The sequence below is a fragment of the Sus scrofa genome, chromosome 11, assembly GCF_054392235.1.
Source record: "Sus scrofa isolate SSC_HxYL_T2T_F1_AM1 chromosome 11, Sscrofa_HxYL_maternal_Yorkshire_Landrace_v2.0, whole genome shotgun sequence".
NCBI lineage: Eukaryota > Metazoa > Chordata > Mammalia > Artiodactyla > Suidae > Sus > Sus scrofa.
Window position 1 is genome coordinate 16051539 of NC_139393.1, and position 14575 is coordinate 16066113.

General features: G+C 45.1%; 1 protein-coding gene and 2 long non-coding RNA genes across 10 annotated transcripts in view; 1 reads left to right on the forward strand and 2 right to left on the reverse strand.

Annotated features, from left to right (window-relative positions):
- The window catches only part of FOXO1 (forkhead box O1), a 689450-nt gene extending 683871 nt beyond the window's left edge, over window positions 1-5579 (reverse strand). For 2 of the 3 annotated variants that reach the window (XR_014818871.1, XR_014818872.1), the window contains exon 1: window positions 4483-5579. Coding sequence is in view for 1 of the 3 variants with exons in the window: in NM_214014.3 (NP_999179.3) it covers window positions 4483-5133 (651 nt within the window). In the remaining 2 variants the exon portion in view is untranslated. 3 annotated transcript variants of the gene reach the window in all.
- On the reverse strand, window positions 3050-3621 carry LOC146398554 (uncharacterized). The gene is made up of 2 exons (XR_014819323.1): window positions 3272-3621; window positions 3050-3147 (listed from the first exon to the last, which is right to left on the reverse strand). It is a non-coding gene; the product is annotated as an uncharacterized LOC146398554 (long non-coding RNA).
- Window positions 5580-5707: 128 nt separating the features above from the next.
- LOC102160118 (uncharacterized) overlaps window positions 5708-14575 on the forward strand; it is a 61712-nt gene continuing 52844 nt past the window's right edge. For 4 of the 6 annotated variants that reach the window (XR_014819308.1, XR_001299536.3, XR_001299537.3 and 1 more), the window contains exons 1-3: window positions 5708-6145; window positions 6925-6986; window positions 13267-13383. This is a non-coding gene — a long non-coding RNA (uncharacterized LOC102160118). Of the gene's footprint in view, window positions 6146-6660; window positions 6735-6924; window positions 6987-13266; window positions 13384-14575 lie in introns of all 6 variants that reach the window. The other 2 variants (XR_014819310.1, XR_306159.4) reach the window with 2 other exon arrangements.

Genomic DNA, 14575 nt, shown 5'->3' on the forward strand with positions numbered 1-14575 from the left:
TACAGATAGCTACCCTCTTAGAAAGTCACAAAGAATTGCAGTTTAAGAGTTTGGACAGGAGTTCCCATCGTGGTGCAGTGGTTAACGAATCCGACTAGGAACCATGAGGTTGTAGGTTCAGTCCCTGCCCTTGCTCAGTGGGTTAATGATCTGGTGTTGCCGTGAGCTGTGGTGTAGGTTGCAGACGCGGCTCAGATCCTGCGTTGCTGTGGCTCTGGCGTAGGCCAGTGGCTGCAGCTCCCATTAAAACCCCTAGCCTGGGAACCTCCATATGCCGCGGGAGCGGCCCAAGAAATAGCAAAAAGACCAAAAAAAAAAAAAAAAAAAAGAGTTTGGACAAAGAGGTCAGAGCGCAAGGGCAGGCAAAATGTTGGCACCCTATGAAAGATTCTAACCAGCCAGTAAGTATTTGCTCCTCCCTCCTCATTTCATACACCCACTTAAAAGATCCCTATGCAGTGCATGATAGCTAGCCATACTTATCTGTCCACTGCCAACGTGACAACATTTCAGTAATGGGGGGCAGATCTCAACAATCTTTAAGCTATTTTTTCCTTTTTCTTTTTCTGTCACACCCATGGCATATGGAAGTTGCCAGGCCGGGGACTGAACCTACGCATCAGCAGCAACCTGAGCTGCTCATTTAACACAGTGTGTCACAGCAGGAACTCCTTGAACCTTTTTATAAAAGCTCGCGTGAGAATTAAATATGCCTTCTTTCTAGTATTCAAATGTTTGCCACTTTAAAAAAAAAGCTCTGAGTGTCACTTAAAATTAGAAGCCACCCCCTCACCAAATCTCCACAAGGATTTGCCAAAAGACCAAAAGTAAAATCAAGTTCTTATGAGGAGCAATTAAGGTATTCATATTTAGCATCTACTTGGGAATTTTTGAACTATCTCAGCCATAAGACATGTTCACATCAGTCCCACATAACTTTCAGCCTACAGCAAATAAGCTATCACTTATCACTTCATTACATTATCCCCTTACCCATTTTTAATTCCTTTCCTCATGCTTCTTTCCCCAAATGCGTATATGGAGATTTCTCATACAACTGTAACCAAAAAAAAAAAAAAAAAAAAAAAAAAAAAAAAAAAAAGGTTTTCTTTAAGGTAACTTTAGTAACCTTCACCAGAATTCTGTCAAATGTGACTGTGCAGCAAGAAAGCAGTCATCATCCCTGCCATGGAATTTCTGTGGCTAAATTACTCACCTGTGGGTTGCAAACCCAAACGACAGAACAGATAAGAATTTTTAAATATGAGCAAATGCACTATCCATTCACAGAACAAATTAAAGAATCTTCTTTTGAAAATAAAGAGTATCTATGATATCTAAAATTAACAAGTGTTGTCTTATCGTTGAAGCATTGTTTTGACCTAAATTAAGTGTTCCAAATGATTTCAAGAGTCAATTCAAAACTACAAAAACAAAAAAAGACAGAGCCAGAGCTCACAATATTACTTCCCAAGCTCTAGAAAACTTTCTATGTGGAAAACACACATACACAGGTCAGGGAAATAAAGTTTCACTATTTATAAACACCGTACATGGTTTAAAAGATCCCGGGTTTTCCAAGTCTCAGCTTCCACTTTGTGTTTAACTTATGACAGTTCCAACACGTATTAAAATAAGTGTAAGGCAGTTTTAACATACCATTCCTACAAACACAAAATGCATATCTCACAAATACAACCAATGTTAAGTTTTTGAACTTTTTAACAGCTTTCCAACTATTTTGTCCTACGCAAATGACTTTCAAATTCTCAGGCAGGCCCCAGGAAATAAAGCACAAGAAACTTTATTTAATTAAAGATTCAGCCTAATTCCCTGTAGTAAATCACAGGAAATATTCAGTTCCAAAGCAGCCTCTTCTTCATCCTAAAACAACTAAATTTTGGTTGATTTGCATTTTAGAATTGAATTTTTTTAAGCTAAAAGCCATAGTAAAATTTCTCCTTTTTATGAATCTTTAAAACAGGCCAGTCTTTTAGATGTGAGAGTGAAACTTGGTTTTTACCAAGTAACTCATTTTTATGAAAACTCCAACCAGAAGACTAGTTATGAGTTAGAAACACTCCAGGCTGTTTCTTTTCTTCTTAAAATACCCTTTTACTCAAAGTGAAAATGCACTTGCTGTAATCTGACTTGCACCAACTGACTCTGATTACACCTGAAACATTTACTCACTGAGAATGGCAGCCTGCTCCCCCGCCCCAAGCTCCACTAGATTTCCACTGGGAGCTGCCACTGGGCCTCCAATTCTGGACAGTCAGTCCTTACCAACATTTAAGAGACCTTCTAGCTCTAGGAAGTAAATTTAAAAAACAAACAAACAAACAAACAAAAAAGCACACCTTTAACTACCTGGGAAAAAAATGAGAACAAGTAGAAACCTAATAAAAATGGCTGGGGTCAGGGAGTGATTTTAGTCTTAGAAACTATTAAAAAAAAACAAAAGCATAAACCTTAAATGCTTAAGTTATATTCCTAGTTTAAGAATACAGGAATGATCTGACTTAAGACCATTTGAGAGGCAAAACTAAAACTAATCCCCAAACTTTGCCTTTCCCTATCTTAAAAGAAAAACACTCCAGCAAGCTTAAGTAGGCTGTATCCATTTCCAAGGACATGAAAAAACGGTGTTAAGTACACACTGTACTTTTAATTCCGAAAACAAAAAATTTAATGGCAAATGGTTTTACAACAGCTCAAGTAGGATTGATAAATGAACAAGTAAGTCAAGTACTTAAATTCAAATGTTATAAAATTGGATTTGGCAGACAACCCCCATTTTCTGACTTTAAAGAATATATACCAAGGGTAAAATAAGGAGGCACTTTACTTTTTTGAAACCTAGGTAAATTGCATGTAATGCCTGGTAATCAGATCCTAAGTGAAGCCTTTACTCTAAAATACATTTTGGAAAAAATAAGATCCTTGTTCCTTCTCCAGGAGCTTCAACACGATGTGATTAACTTAACCTTTTTGACACACATTAACCACAGGAATGACAGTGTACGTAAAACAACCTTTGTGCAACAAATGCGCAGCAAAGAAAAATCTTTATTATGCTGTACAGTCCCGAGGAGGAGTGAAGAGGAGTCTGACTCAACCAGAGAACCTTAACATCGATCCTTCCACCTGTAACAGAAAGTGTCAGCTTCTGGAAGTCGCGGGGCGAACCGCTGGCCGGTATGCCTCCCCCAGCCCGTCCTCCTGGGAGCCCCAAGGCCTTCTCCACCTCAGGGTAGGGATGTGCCCCCACCTGAGTGTCTCTCCCGCTGTCTCTCGGTCTCTCAGAAAGGCAAAAACGGCCAGAGGCACCGCGTGTACAGGCCTCCGTCGAGACAGGAGGTCCTTGCAGGTTCCCTTGACTCGAACCTTCATTCCAACTCCCCGAACACCAGTCACCTGCCCCTCGGACCTGTACCTCCAAACGCTGTAACCCTGAGGGGGCAAAGCAAGAATACCCACGTCCCCAGCCCTGGCCATCCAGGAAATCCTCTCCGTGCTTAATTAAAGGCCTCGAACCTTCGGCGAGGCCAAGTTTGGGGGCACTTCCTTGGGCAGAGACGTGCCGGCCTTGCTGCCCGGCGGCCGGGCGAGGAGGTGCCCAGGGCCAGGACGCGCTGGCCCTTTAAAGGCGCTCGCTTCCTGCGCTCGCGGCCCCTCCCTCGCCGTCGCCTGCTCCCGCCCCCGCCGAGGGTCACACTTGAACTTTAGCTCGCCCCGCGCCGCCGGGCGCCGGCGCTCCGCAGGCGGTGGCCGCCCCTTTGCACGTGTCGGAGACGCTACCTCTGGCTCTGCGCGCCCGGACCCCTGCACTCGAGGCCACTTAGAATAAAATCAAAATAAAACAAAATGCATACGGCCTCCAAAAACCGCGCGGCCAACCTCCACGGGCCGGCTGCCTCGCGCCCTGCCTGTCCCCTCCACCTGCAGCCCCGTCCCCCAGCGGCGGGGCTCCGAGGCCCCTCGCAGCGGCCTCCCCCGCCCAGCGCTGCGGAAACGGCTCCGCGGGGCGGCGGGGAGCTGGGGGGCCGCGGGGGAGGAGGGGAGCCGCCCTCACCCCTGAGGTCGTGGAGGGAAAGGAGCAGCGGCAGGAGTTCGCGCGGGCCGTGGAGAAGGGGGGGCAGGTCGCAGTGAACCCCGCTCTCCGTTCACTGGAGAACTTTTTTTCTGGTTGCTCTGAGGTCCACTTCTTGGCGTACTTTTTTCACTACTTCGGTCCCAACTCGCCCCTTCCCGCTCCCGCTCCAACTCTCACGAGAGCGTACACACAGACGTTTATTCCAATCCTCCGACGGGTCCGAGGCAAGCCCACCACCCACCTCCGATGCTTCTTGCACGCGCTGCCCGCGTGCCCTGCACTTTCAAGCCAAGCAAATTTGCACAGCCGTCCCCTCCGACCTAAGGCGGAGGCAGGGCTTCCCGTGCCCCCCTCCCGCTCCAGCCGTGCGCCCCGAGGCCACTCACCTTCCAGCCTGCCGAGCTGTTGCTGTCGCCCTTATCCTTGAAGTAGGGCACGCTCTTGACCATCCACTCGTAGATCTGCGATAGCGTGAGCCGCTTCTCTGCCGAGCTCTCGATGGCCTTGGTGATGAGGTCGGCGTAGGACAGGTTGCCCCACGCGTTGCGGCGGGACGAGCTGCTCTTGCGCGGCTGCCCGGCAAGCGACCCGGCGGCGGCGGGGGGCACAGGCGGGTGCTGCGACAGCGGCCCGGGCGGCGGGGGCTGCTGCGGCGGCGCCGGGTGCAGGCAGCCCGCCTCTGGGCCCTGGAAGTCCCCGCACAACCCCCCGGTGGCAGCAGCGGCGGCCGCCGCCGCCACCGCGGCTGCCGCCGCCGCCGCCGCCGCCACGGAGCCGGGCGCCTGCTGGAAGTCCCCGCTCTCCTCCAGCAGGCTCAGGTTGCTCATGAAGTCGGCGTTGACAGCGGCCGCCGAGGCCGAGGGCAGGCCCGCGGCAGCGTCGGGGTTCGCGGCTGGGCCACCCGACGGCGCCGGGCTGGAGGTGGCCGAGTTAGACTGGCTAAACTCCGGCCTGGGCAGCGGCCAGGTGCACGAGCGCGGCCGGGGCAGCGGCTCGAAGTCCGGGTCGATCTCCACCACCTGGGGCGCTTCGGCCATGGTGACCCCCGCCCCTCCCCCAGCAGCGGGATTGCCAAGAAGTGCGAGGGCGCTGCACCAGGAGCTGAGGGGAGAGGGCGCGAAGAGCCGGTCCGAGATTTTGGGGGGCGAGGTCGGTGCCGCGGGCGGACGGAAACCCGGAGCAAGACGCGGCGGCGAAGTGGAAGCGCGAGCCCAGAACTTAACTTCGCGGGTCCATCAACATCTAGGCTCCTCCAGGTCCGCTGCACGGACGGGACGGCAGGCCAGAGTCGCCCAGCCCAGGCAGCGCCAGCGTCGCGCTCCTACTGACACGGCCCGAAAACCGAAGGAAGGACGGGCGCCGCGGGCCGCTCACTCTCCCCGGCGGCGCGACCGCGGCGCTGCTGCCTGTTGAATGTGGCGGCGGCGGCGGCGGCAGCGGCGGCTGCTGCTGCGACTACGCTGCCGCCCGACTTACGGGATCTGCCGCCGCCCCCCGCCCGCGGCGGCGCGCGCGCTTGCCCGCCCCTGACTGATAGCCCCAGCAGCCAATGAGCTCGCGGCGGCACCGCCCAGGCAGCCAGTGGACGCCGGCCTGGGCGGGGGCTGGTTTTCCAGCGGGAGGTGGCAGTGGGTTGGTGGGGGTAGTGGGGTGTTTTTTTCTTTCTCACACACGCACAGTCTCCCTCACTCTTTTTTTTTTTTTTTTTGGCTCTCTGTTATTATTTTCTGGTAATTTTCGAATGTTTCTGTGAGTCTCTCCGCTCTCAGTGTTTTGATTGCTGTGAGGCAAACCAGCGTGGAGGCGGCGGCGACACTTTGTTTACTACCGGGGAGCAGAACCGAGTACTCGGGAAGCCCGAGTGGAACGAGTCGCTCGCTTGCCCTCGACCTCCGCTCCGGGCCCAAAGCCGGGCGGGGCGGGGGCCGGAGACGCTGGGCGCTTCGGGGGCGCTGAGTGGGCGGGCGGAGGCGGCCTCGCGGAATTCTGCTCAGTCGCCCCCTCTCGACTCCGCCCTCGACTCCTTTGCTGAGAAACGCGGGGAAGTCGGTGGGTTTTGTTTTTGTTTTGTGTTTTTTTCCTTTTCCTGCGATGTATCGAGTCCTCGGGCCCCGCGCGAGCCGCGCACGCCTCCAGGGGCCCGGGCTCTGACTGTCGTGTCCGCGCGGAGGACGCCCTGGCCGCCGCCTCCGCGACCGGAACCCACCTGTCTGCGCCCGAGGGCTGAGCCTCTGAGGTCGAGTGTAGCCGGGGGCCCGTTGTCCGGCCCAGCACCCGCCAGCCGGGTTCCCTCCATTCTTGACCTGAAAGAGTGGAAGCGAGAGAAGGGGGCTCGGCGCGGGCTGCAGATAGTCCTACTTCCCACGCACCCTCAGACCCACAGGCGTCCTAGCCCTCGTGCCCTCCGTGGGAACCTCTACCCCTGGGCGGGAACCCGGACTCTGTCCACTAAGTCAGTCCAGGGGCGACAGGGAAGGGATCAGAGGAAAGTATTCAGTGAGCGCCTTGTCACTTTATAACTTAGTTAAGTTTAACTGTTTGCTTGTCATTTCTTTGCTATTTAGAATTGAAGAGCTGAAGTGAAAACGTAGGAGGGCATAGGACCAAAGCTTTGGGGCGAAGCCCTGCCCCCTCCCAGGTATTCCTTTAGGCCGCTTACCCTGCTGGTCAATCAACCCTCGCTCCCACCCCACCTTTCCCCATCTGGGCTCCAGGTCCAGGACGTCCGGTCGAGATAAGTGGGCCCGAAGGTAGGAAGACAGTGGCCTTGTGTGTCATGGAGCAGAAGAAACAGTTGTCAAGTTTTGTTGTGTTTTGTTTTTTTTTAGGAGGAATTATGGAAGGCATTTCCTTTCAAAGGGATGGGCTCACTTAGGATGGAAGATTGACGGTAGGGTTTTAAATATCTTGCCCAAAATGACAGTTCCCAAATCCCTTTTTCTGACAGGTAATTCTTCAGTTGGTAAAGAAATTTGTAAAGAAAATTAGGCCTCGTTTACAAAAGTTTGAAAGATTTATTTCTTCCCTTGCATTCTGACTCGTCCGGACTCCTATTTCTTCATAATCCATTATCACAGCCGCTTCCTACTGATACTGCGGCCGGGTGGGGTGAGGGTCCTGAGTCTAATGGATTGAGGTTCAAGTTGGTTCCCACCCTCCTGTCTTGTGGTCTCTGCGTTGACTATCAAATTTGAACGGTTCGGGCTGCTTCTGCCAGCCGCTAGGGGACCTCAGTAACCCACACGATGAGCTGAAGGAAGGCTGTAACGTAGAACTGTTGCTACCCTCAACCTTTCCGACTACGCTCTGCAAAGGCAGCCCCCATTCAGACGGCCGCACCCTGCACATAGGCGGTGCCCTAGTGGATCATTCTTGGCTAAGGAAGCCAGCTGCAAATTTGGCCTTGCCTTCATTTCAATTCCGGTTTTACAGGGCCTCAGTTAGAGGAGAGTATCTGGTTAAGGGACTCTTCTTACAGACTTTCTCCAGATCATTGAAATCTTCTGAGCTGGCCTGCCAAATCTTTTTTTAAGTTTGCTTTTCTTTGGTCTGATTTTTAAAAATTTGACTTGAAGCAGGTCCAGAGTACCTACAACACTAATGTCCCTGACACATGGTTCGGAAAAATTAAAAGTACGTATTTAAAGGTTCTTATAAGCTGCCTACCATACATACCATTGTATGTATCAGCTTAACTGAACCAGGGTGCAGGTGGATACTTGGCTCATTTCTACTCTAGCAATCACAAACTATTCTGTAATGAATAACCTTCTTTAACTCATTTTGCATATATGCAAGTATATCTATAGGAGGAATTTCCAGAAAAGAGATCGCTGGGTCAGCCTGCATTTATAATTTTGAGACACTGCCAAATTGCCCTCCATAAGGGTATCAAGCTGAATTTTCTTTTCAGCTAGACCTACAGAATGTTAAAGTTGAAAGGCAACTTGGAGATCACCCTAGTGGTTCTTGTATAGATAAGGAAATTGAGGTTCAGAAAAGCTGACTGATTTGCTGAAGTTCACACACATAACAGCGGTGCTGTCAGAGCTAGAGCTTCAGTTTCTTGCTTTCCCACCAATAATCTTCTCAATCAATACATAGATAGAAAATTATAAATACCCGGCTATCCCAATAGAGCAATAACCACAATAAAACTTTGTGGAGTATATTTCACTCCAGTAAATCCACAGATTTTAGTAATTCTACTTAGATGAACACCACTGAACTGAAAGAAGTTTTGACTTAAAAGATTTTACACAAGAAGATGGTAGTGATAGATCATTTTTGAAAGATTACAAAAGAAGTGGCTTTTTTTTTTGGTCAAAAAGTGTAAACTTTTCTTTGAATGATGCAAAGGATTTAGGTTACCACTAGTTCTGTTTAAGAAAAAAAGGTTTATTTCTTTTCTCCTTCAGTGTTTTTTATGGTAGCAGCTTGCTTTAGAGGCTTTTTCTAATGATTCTCACTTACTTATTAATAAGCAAGAATCATTGTCATTGGAGAATGTGGCCAAACTGAGAAGAAAAATGTTTCATGTCAGGTAAGGACAATTAAAATGAAGAAGGAAGTTTATCTTCACAAAGCCCAATGTGGTATTCTTTCCCCTGCCTGTCTTCAGGGTAATTATTACGTCATCCTTGACAGGAAGACTGAGGAATCATTTCCTTTGATCAATTCCCAGGCAGAAACTTCTGTATTTACCCTCCCCACCAACACACTGATACCTGGTTTGAACTCTTACTTATCAGAGTTCTCTTATAGGGTAGCGGTTTAAGGATCTGGGCTTGTCACTCTAGCAGTTTAAGTCACTACTGTGGCGCGGGATCAGTCCCTAGCCAGGGAACTTCCATATGCCCCTGGCATGGCCAAAGTAAATAAATAAATTCTTACTTGTCAAAATAGGTAATTTCAGTCCAATTTAATGAGCAAGGGAGTTCTGTGACGTGACATGATCAGTGCGCCTCTGGAGCACTGGGACACAGGTTCCATCCCTGGCCTGGCACAGTAATTTACGGATCCAGTGTGGCTGCAGGTGTGGCGTGGGTCACAGCTATGGCTTAGACCTGATCTCTGACCTGGGAACTCCATATGCCGGGGCGTGGCCAAAAATAGTGATAATAATGAGTAAAAATCTTGGATACTTACTCTTTAGTCATGCATGACATTTAGCTTCACACTCCCTTCCCTTTCCCCAAAACTTCCCATTACTAATATTTTGTCTGAATCATTAGAAGGTACTACTATCAACTTAAGACAGCCTTTCTTCAGTTTGCCCTTAGAAAATAATCTGAAACGACACAGCTTCTGCTTCTTAAACCAGTGTCCTCAAACCTGGCCTATTAAGTGGTAGCAATGGCAACATCAGAAGTAGTCAGTCATTCCTCTTGAGTGATAATTTCCTTTGGATTTTGTAATTCATTCAACAAATACTCGTAAAGCACCTACAGGCCAGGTGCTGTGCATCTTAGAATACATTGTTTTGATGGCAAATTCCTTGAGGTCGTAAATGGTTTATTTTGTTTTAGCTGAAATTTGATGTCAGAGTTAAGACTATCACTCTTTAAATAATCAGCAATACGTATTAACAATATTTATGTGAAGGAATTACACCAAAAGAAAGTATTTGATAGATACAAGGAAAGCTAAGGCAGGGAAGAATTGAGGTAATATGAGAGTCCCCATTTTGAAGAAAAATAAAACGATGAGGTAGAAAAGCTGAATAAATGCACACCCGCAGGTTGTGCTCTGGCCACCAAGCCTTGAGATTGAGATGATCTTGCTCCAAATGGACAAAAAACACAGCTTACATCAGATTATTTGTCTGTTGCAAATAAGGATGATGCTTACTAACCTGTAACTGGAGAGATGCATTGGGCAAATCATAAACCAGAGATTGAATATTTTTGATTCTGTTGTGAAGATCCAATGTTTGTCAGATTCAATGAACTCTTTGCTTTGTCAGTGAGAGACCACTTGTGGGTCTCCACAGCAATACTAAAAATGTAGTTGGAGATAATCTAAATGACCGACAATAGAGAATGGCTAAATAAAGTGTAGCATATCTGTTAGGCAAGATCTGTAGTCATTTAAGATAAAGTGAACCAAGCATTCGAACTGGCACTATGACAGTGCTGGTGATACAATATTTAAAAGGTTGGAGGTACCACTGTCAGCTAAAAATGTTAGTTAGCAGCAATTTTATCTGGCTGATGGATTTTTAGGCGATCGTGCGTTATTATTCTCATACAGCCCTTCATTTTACAGGTAAGAAAACAAACACTGAGAGGTTAAGCGATTTGCCCAAGGCTGTGCATTTAGTGAAGCCTAGGACCAGAATTCAGACCTCCTGGCATTCAAGCCAAAACTCTTTGGGTTGCATTGCTTTTCACTTTACCTTTCTAACTGGATGTTTTCAGACTATTTAATGAAATTCATCCTGTTTTAAACACTAAGTCTTTAACTGTCTCTGAGACAATAAAATTACTCTCCCAAACTCCAAACTGCCTGAACATTACAATTAAAATTTTTTCTAACATTAGGGACTGAGAGTTGCCATTAAAAATTAATGGATGGCACATGAAATCCCAAATTTTTTAAATGTCACAAATCTGAATTTTGCATTCGTGCTTGAAACACAATGTGTTTTTACTATTTTATTTCTGTTTCATGTCATATTAAAGCTCTTAACATGCTTCCCCAAAAAGGGGGGACATATGTATCAAATAAGAAAAAGCTGCTATGTAGAACACAGATGGTAGTACATTTTTGGCAGAAAGGAAGTTTAACAAGGCGTTCTACTTATTTACTTGGAAAACTAATATGTATGAATGTTCAAGTTAAGCAGTAAGAATTAATTGCTGTTTTACACTAATCAGTTTTTTCTAATCAAACCACCCTATTTCCAAAACATTTCAGTAGGGAAAGGGAGTCAAATGTGATTGTAAACTAACTCCTAAGAAGAGAGTCCACAACAGTAAAAAAAAAGAAGGAAGGAAAAAAACCCAGCATTTTCTAGTAACTATGTTGCTTGTCATTTGTTGATAAAAATCAATAACGAGAGGTAATGACTGTGTACAGTACATGTGTTTTTAATATGATACACATAGTCACTGACTGTGTCAGTTATGGTGTAAAAACAGGAGGTAAGAGTTTATCAAATTTCAGATTTGGCTGACTCACAAGGCCCACCCATATGCAGTCTGCTGTGCCAGAGAGTAAACATAGATGAACAGTGAGTATTTCTTTGGAATATCAGGTTTTTATTTTGTGGTAAATACAGCCTTTCAAACACACCGAAATATTGTATATTCTAAAGTTTAACATTTAAAAATGGAATTTCTAATTAACTGATCACTAATATTGTGCTGGAGGAAAAAAAAACTGATTTGTCTCATCTGATGCCATATGCACTTTAAATAATTTTGTGTTTGAACAACAAACTGAAAACAGAACATTTGACAACTATATTGCATGCCTGTACTCCCAGAGTCCGACCTGGAAAAATGCTTTTCACATCCAAGACTAGGCTTGGTTAGATCTTGCCCTGTTTTTCAGATTTATATATTATCTTAATTAAGATGATTTTATATATATATATATATATCTTTTTTCAAAATGTTTTCATTTCTAAACTATAAATCATTTTTCACTCAGCATCAGAATATACATGTTTATTTCCCAGTGTTTATAAAAACTACTATATTTCAACAATAATTATGGACTAAGCACTGTGTAGCTATTATCGGAGTATGTGCTCAAAACCAATAATGTAGGAGGTATTATGATTCATATTTTACAGAAATTGAAACTGAGGTACAGAGCGCTAAAAACCTTACTTAAGGTCATACTTTAGAAGCTTATCTAATTCTAATCAGACCTGCACCAACTGCTTTCAAAATCCAGAGCCCATTCCTGTTTAAACCACTTAGCGCCTCCATAAAATGCTGGGATTTTTCTAGAGGCCTAGAAATTAACCAGAGTTTAATTTGATGATTCAGGGTCGTTCCCCCCCCCCCCCCCCCCCCCCCGCCCAGAAACCTGACATTTGAACATGTTGGGGGTGTGGAGGGATCTTTGTCATCAATCAGCTCTGCCAGAAACCAGTTTAGTTTATGTTAATAAAAGCCTACAGATAGAATATAAATAACAATAATAATGCTGATGTTTGCATTTGTATAACACAAATGATGTGGAGGATTTCAAGCCATTAGCACTTGCTTATTTGAACAGACAGCCTCAGACCTTATACAATAAGAGCCACCTGCCCTTCCGGAATGGTTGGCTCATCTGGAACTCTTTCCAAAGCTTTCCTTATCCTAAATAAAGGTACATCAAACCAAGTTCAACAGCTGTATTGAGCTCTATCCTCTACCGAAAGTGATGAACATTGGGTTTTTATCTAAAAGCCTTTCCTCATAAGAGTTTTAGAAGCTTGGTTTGAGCTTAGAAAAGTGAACATATATTTTATAAGTCCCCCATATAGTTCAAATGGGGGACTTTATTCCAATACTATTTAATCCAGTTCTATTGCTGAACCTGCGGGGATTGAGCAAAGCCATGAGGTTTCCTTTCATGAGACAATAAGCAAAATTTAGAGCAAAATAAACAGCATCCTCTTATTCCTCTCTATTTTGAAGTCGACTACAAAGTGAATTGGAAAGTGCCCCTTCCACCACCAAGTGAACTTAAGCATCAGAAATATTTGTAAAGCATCTTTAGAAAAACTTACTTTGGGAAATGGGATGGGATCCTATCTTAATGCTCCCAGTTTTCCTAAAAAGCGTGAATAAAACACCTTTCCCCTAAGACTTTAGGCTGTGTTCTCCTGTCTTCAGCCTCCCATGACAGAGAAGTATAGGCAACCTCTACAATCCACAGACTACCCGCCAGTATTAGTCAGAAGAGTTTATCTGTGGCCACCCTCCTTTCAATCAATTTAAATTGCCAATGAATCACAAAAGGAAAATCACCCCTCCCATGGTTTCCCATCTCCGGGAGACATCCCAGTTTTAATTAGCCAATGTATCCAGATGTGGGAGTCAGCAGATGTTGAAGATTAATGCAGCTTTTGTATGAAAACCAAGTAAAATCAGTTAATCATCCAAATATATTTCTCTCTTCTATAATAACTGTATGTGTGATGCTCGACTTGATGTTTTACTTTGCAGAGTAGACACAGACTGACAAGACTGGGGGAGGAAGGATGGAGAAGGAAGCAGAATACCTCCACCTGGATAGGGAAGCAAGCCACGTCTGTCCCTCCCTCATCTCCAGCCAAGGCGTGTGTGAGTAGAAATCTGTGGAAACACAGTGGCTTCTTTTAGATCTCAGTAGCTGTGTAGCCCTACATGGAAAATATGATAAAATGAAATCACTAATGAAAGATCTTCCAAGAAAAGCAGAAAATCAACAAAGCACAATCAGCTGAAATTCTTTTCTTCCCTAAGTAGTGTTCACTTTATTCTGCATTTTGAATTTTTATCTTGGTATTACTTGCCACCTACATATCTCAAAGAGGTGTTGTAAGGATTAAAATAATGTCTTAAAGTGCTTGGAAACAGGGATGAAATGTTTGTTCTTTGACATCGGTACAACCTGTACAACCTCGTGGGTAGGTTTTTGTTACTATACAAATGACTTCAACTTAGGTAAACACATGATTTCTAAATCACTGGTATTTGTTCTAAATCCTGTTATGGCTCCATGTTCAAGTGTTATGCACTTTGGTTGCCCAAATCCAACTGATTCTTTGTGAATTCAAAGATAGTATGTGTAACATCCATGGAATGTCATAGCAAGAATTTAGGAAGAGTCTCAAATCTCAGAGATTTTTACTACTTATCCATGCCCTATAGCTGAGTTTTAAAAGGATAAAGTCGTGGAAGTGACTCGAGAATTCTGAACCTGTGATGCGCCTTTTTATATAGTCTGATATACCAAAACTTTGCTATAAAGGCTGTAAAAATCCTCTTACATTATTCTTGATAGTCTCAGCAGGCAATTAAAAAGCGGTTAAAAATAAAGTTAGCTGACTCATTTTGGGAGTTTAGCTGTTGATGTTACTGGCAGCTTCATTTAACAAGATAATGTTATCATAGAAAGCAGCACAATTTTAACAATAGAGCAAATTTCTCTAAAACAATTGCAAAAGAGAATTGATACAATGTATTCTTTGGTTTTCTGTGGTTCTTTTGGAGGGTAAAATCTTAAAAACTAAACCCACTCAAACACCCCAGCATATTTTGTAAGAGATGTTGCCTCTAAGAAACATAAGAACTGGAGACAAGTGACTTTCTCATGAAAATAGAATTGTCCTACAACATTAGCTCTCTCAAAAAAATAAGAAAACAAAACAAAAACCCTACAGAACAGTGACAACAATAAGTATTGTACTTCAAAGGAATTGAGAAATAATGGATTCCAGCCCTGGACATTTTTCCTAGGTCTGATTTTTTTTAAAAGAGACTATTGAAATAC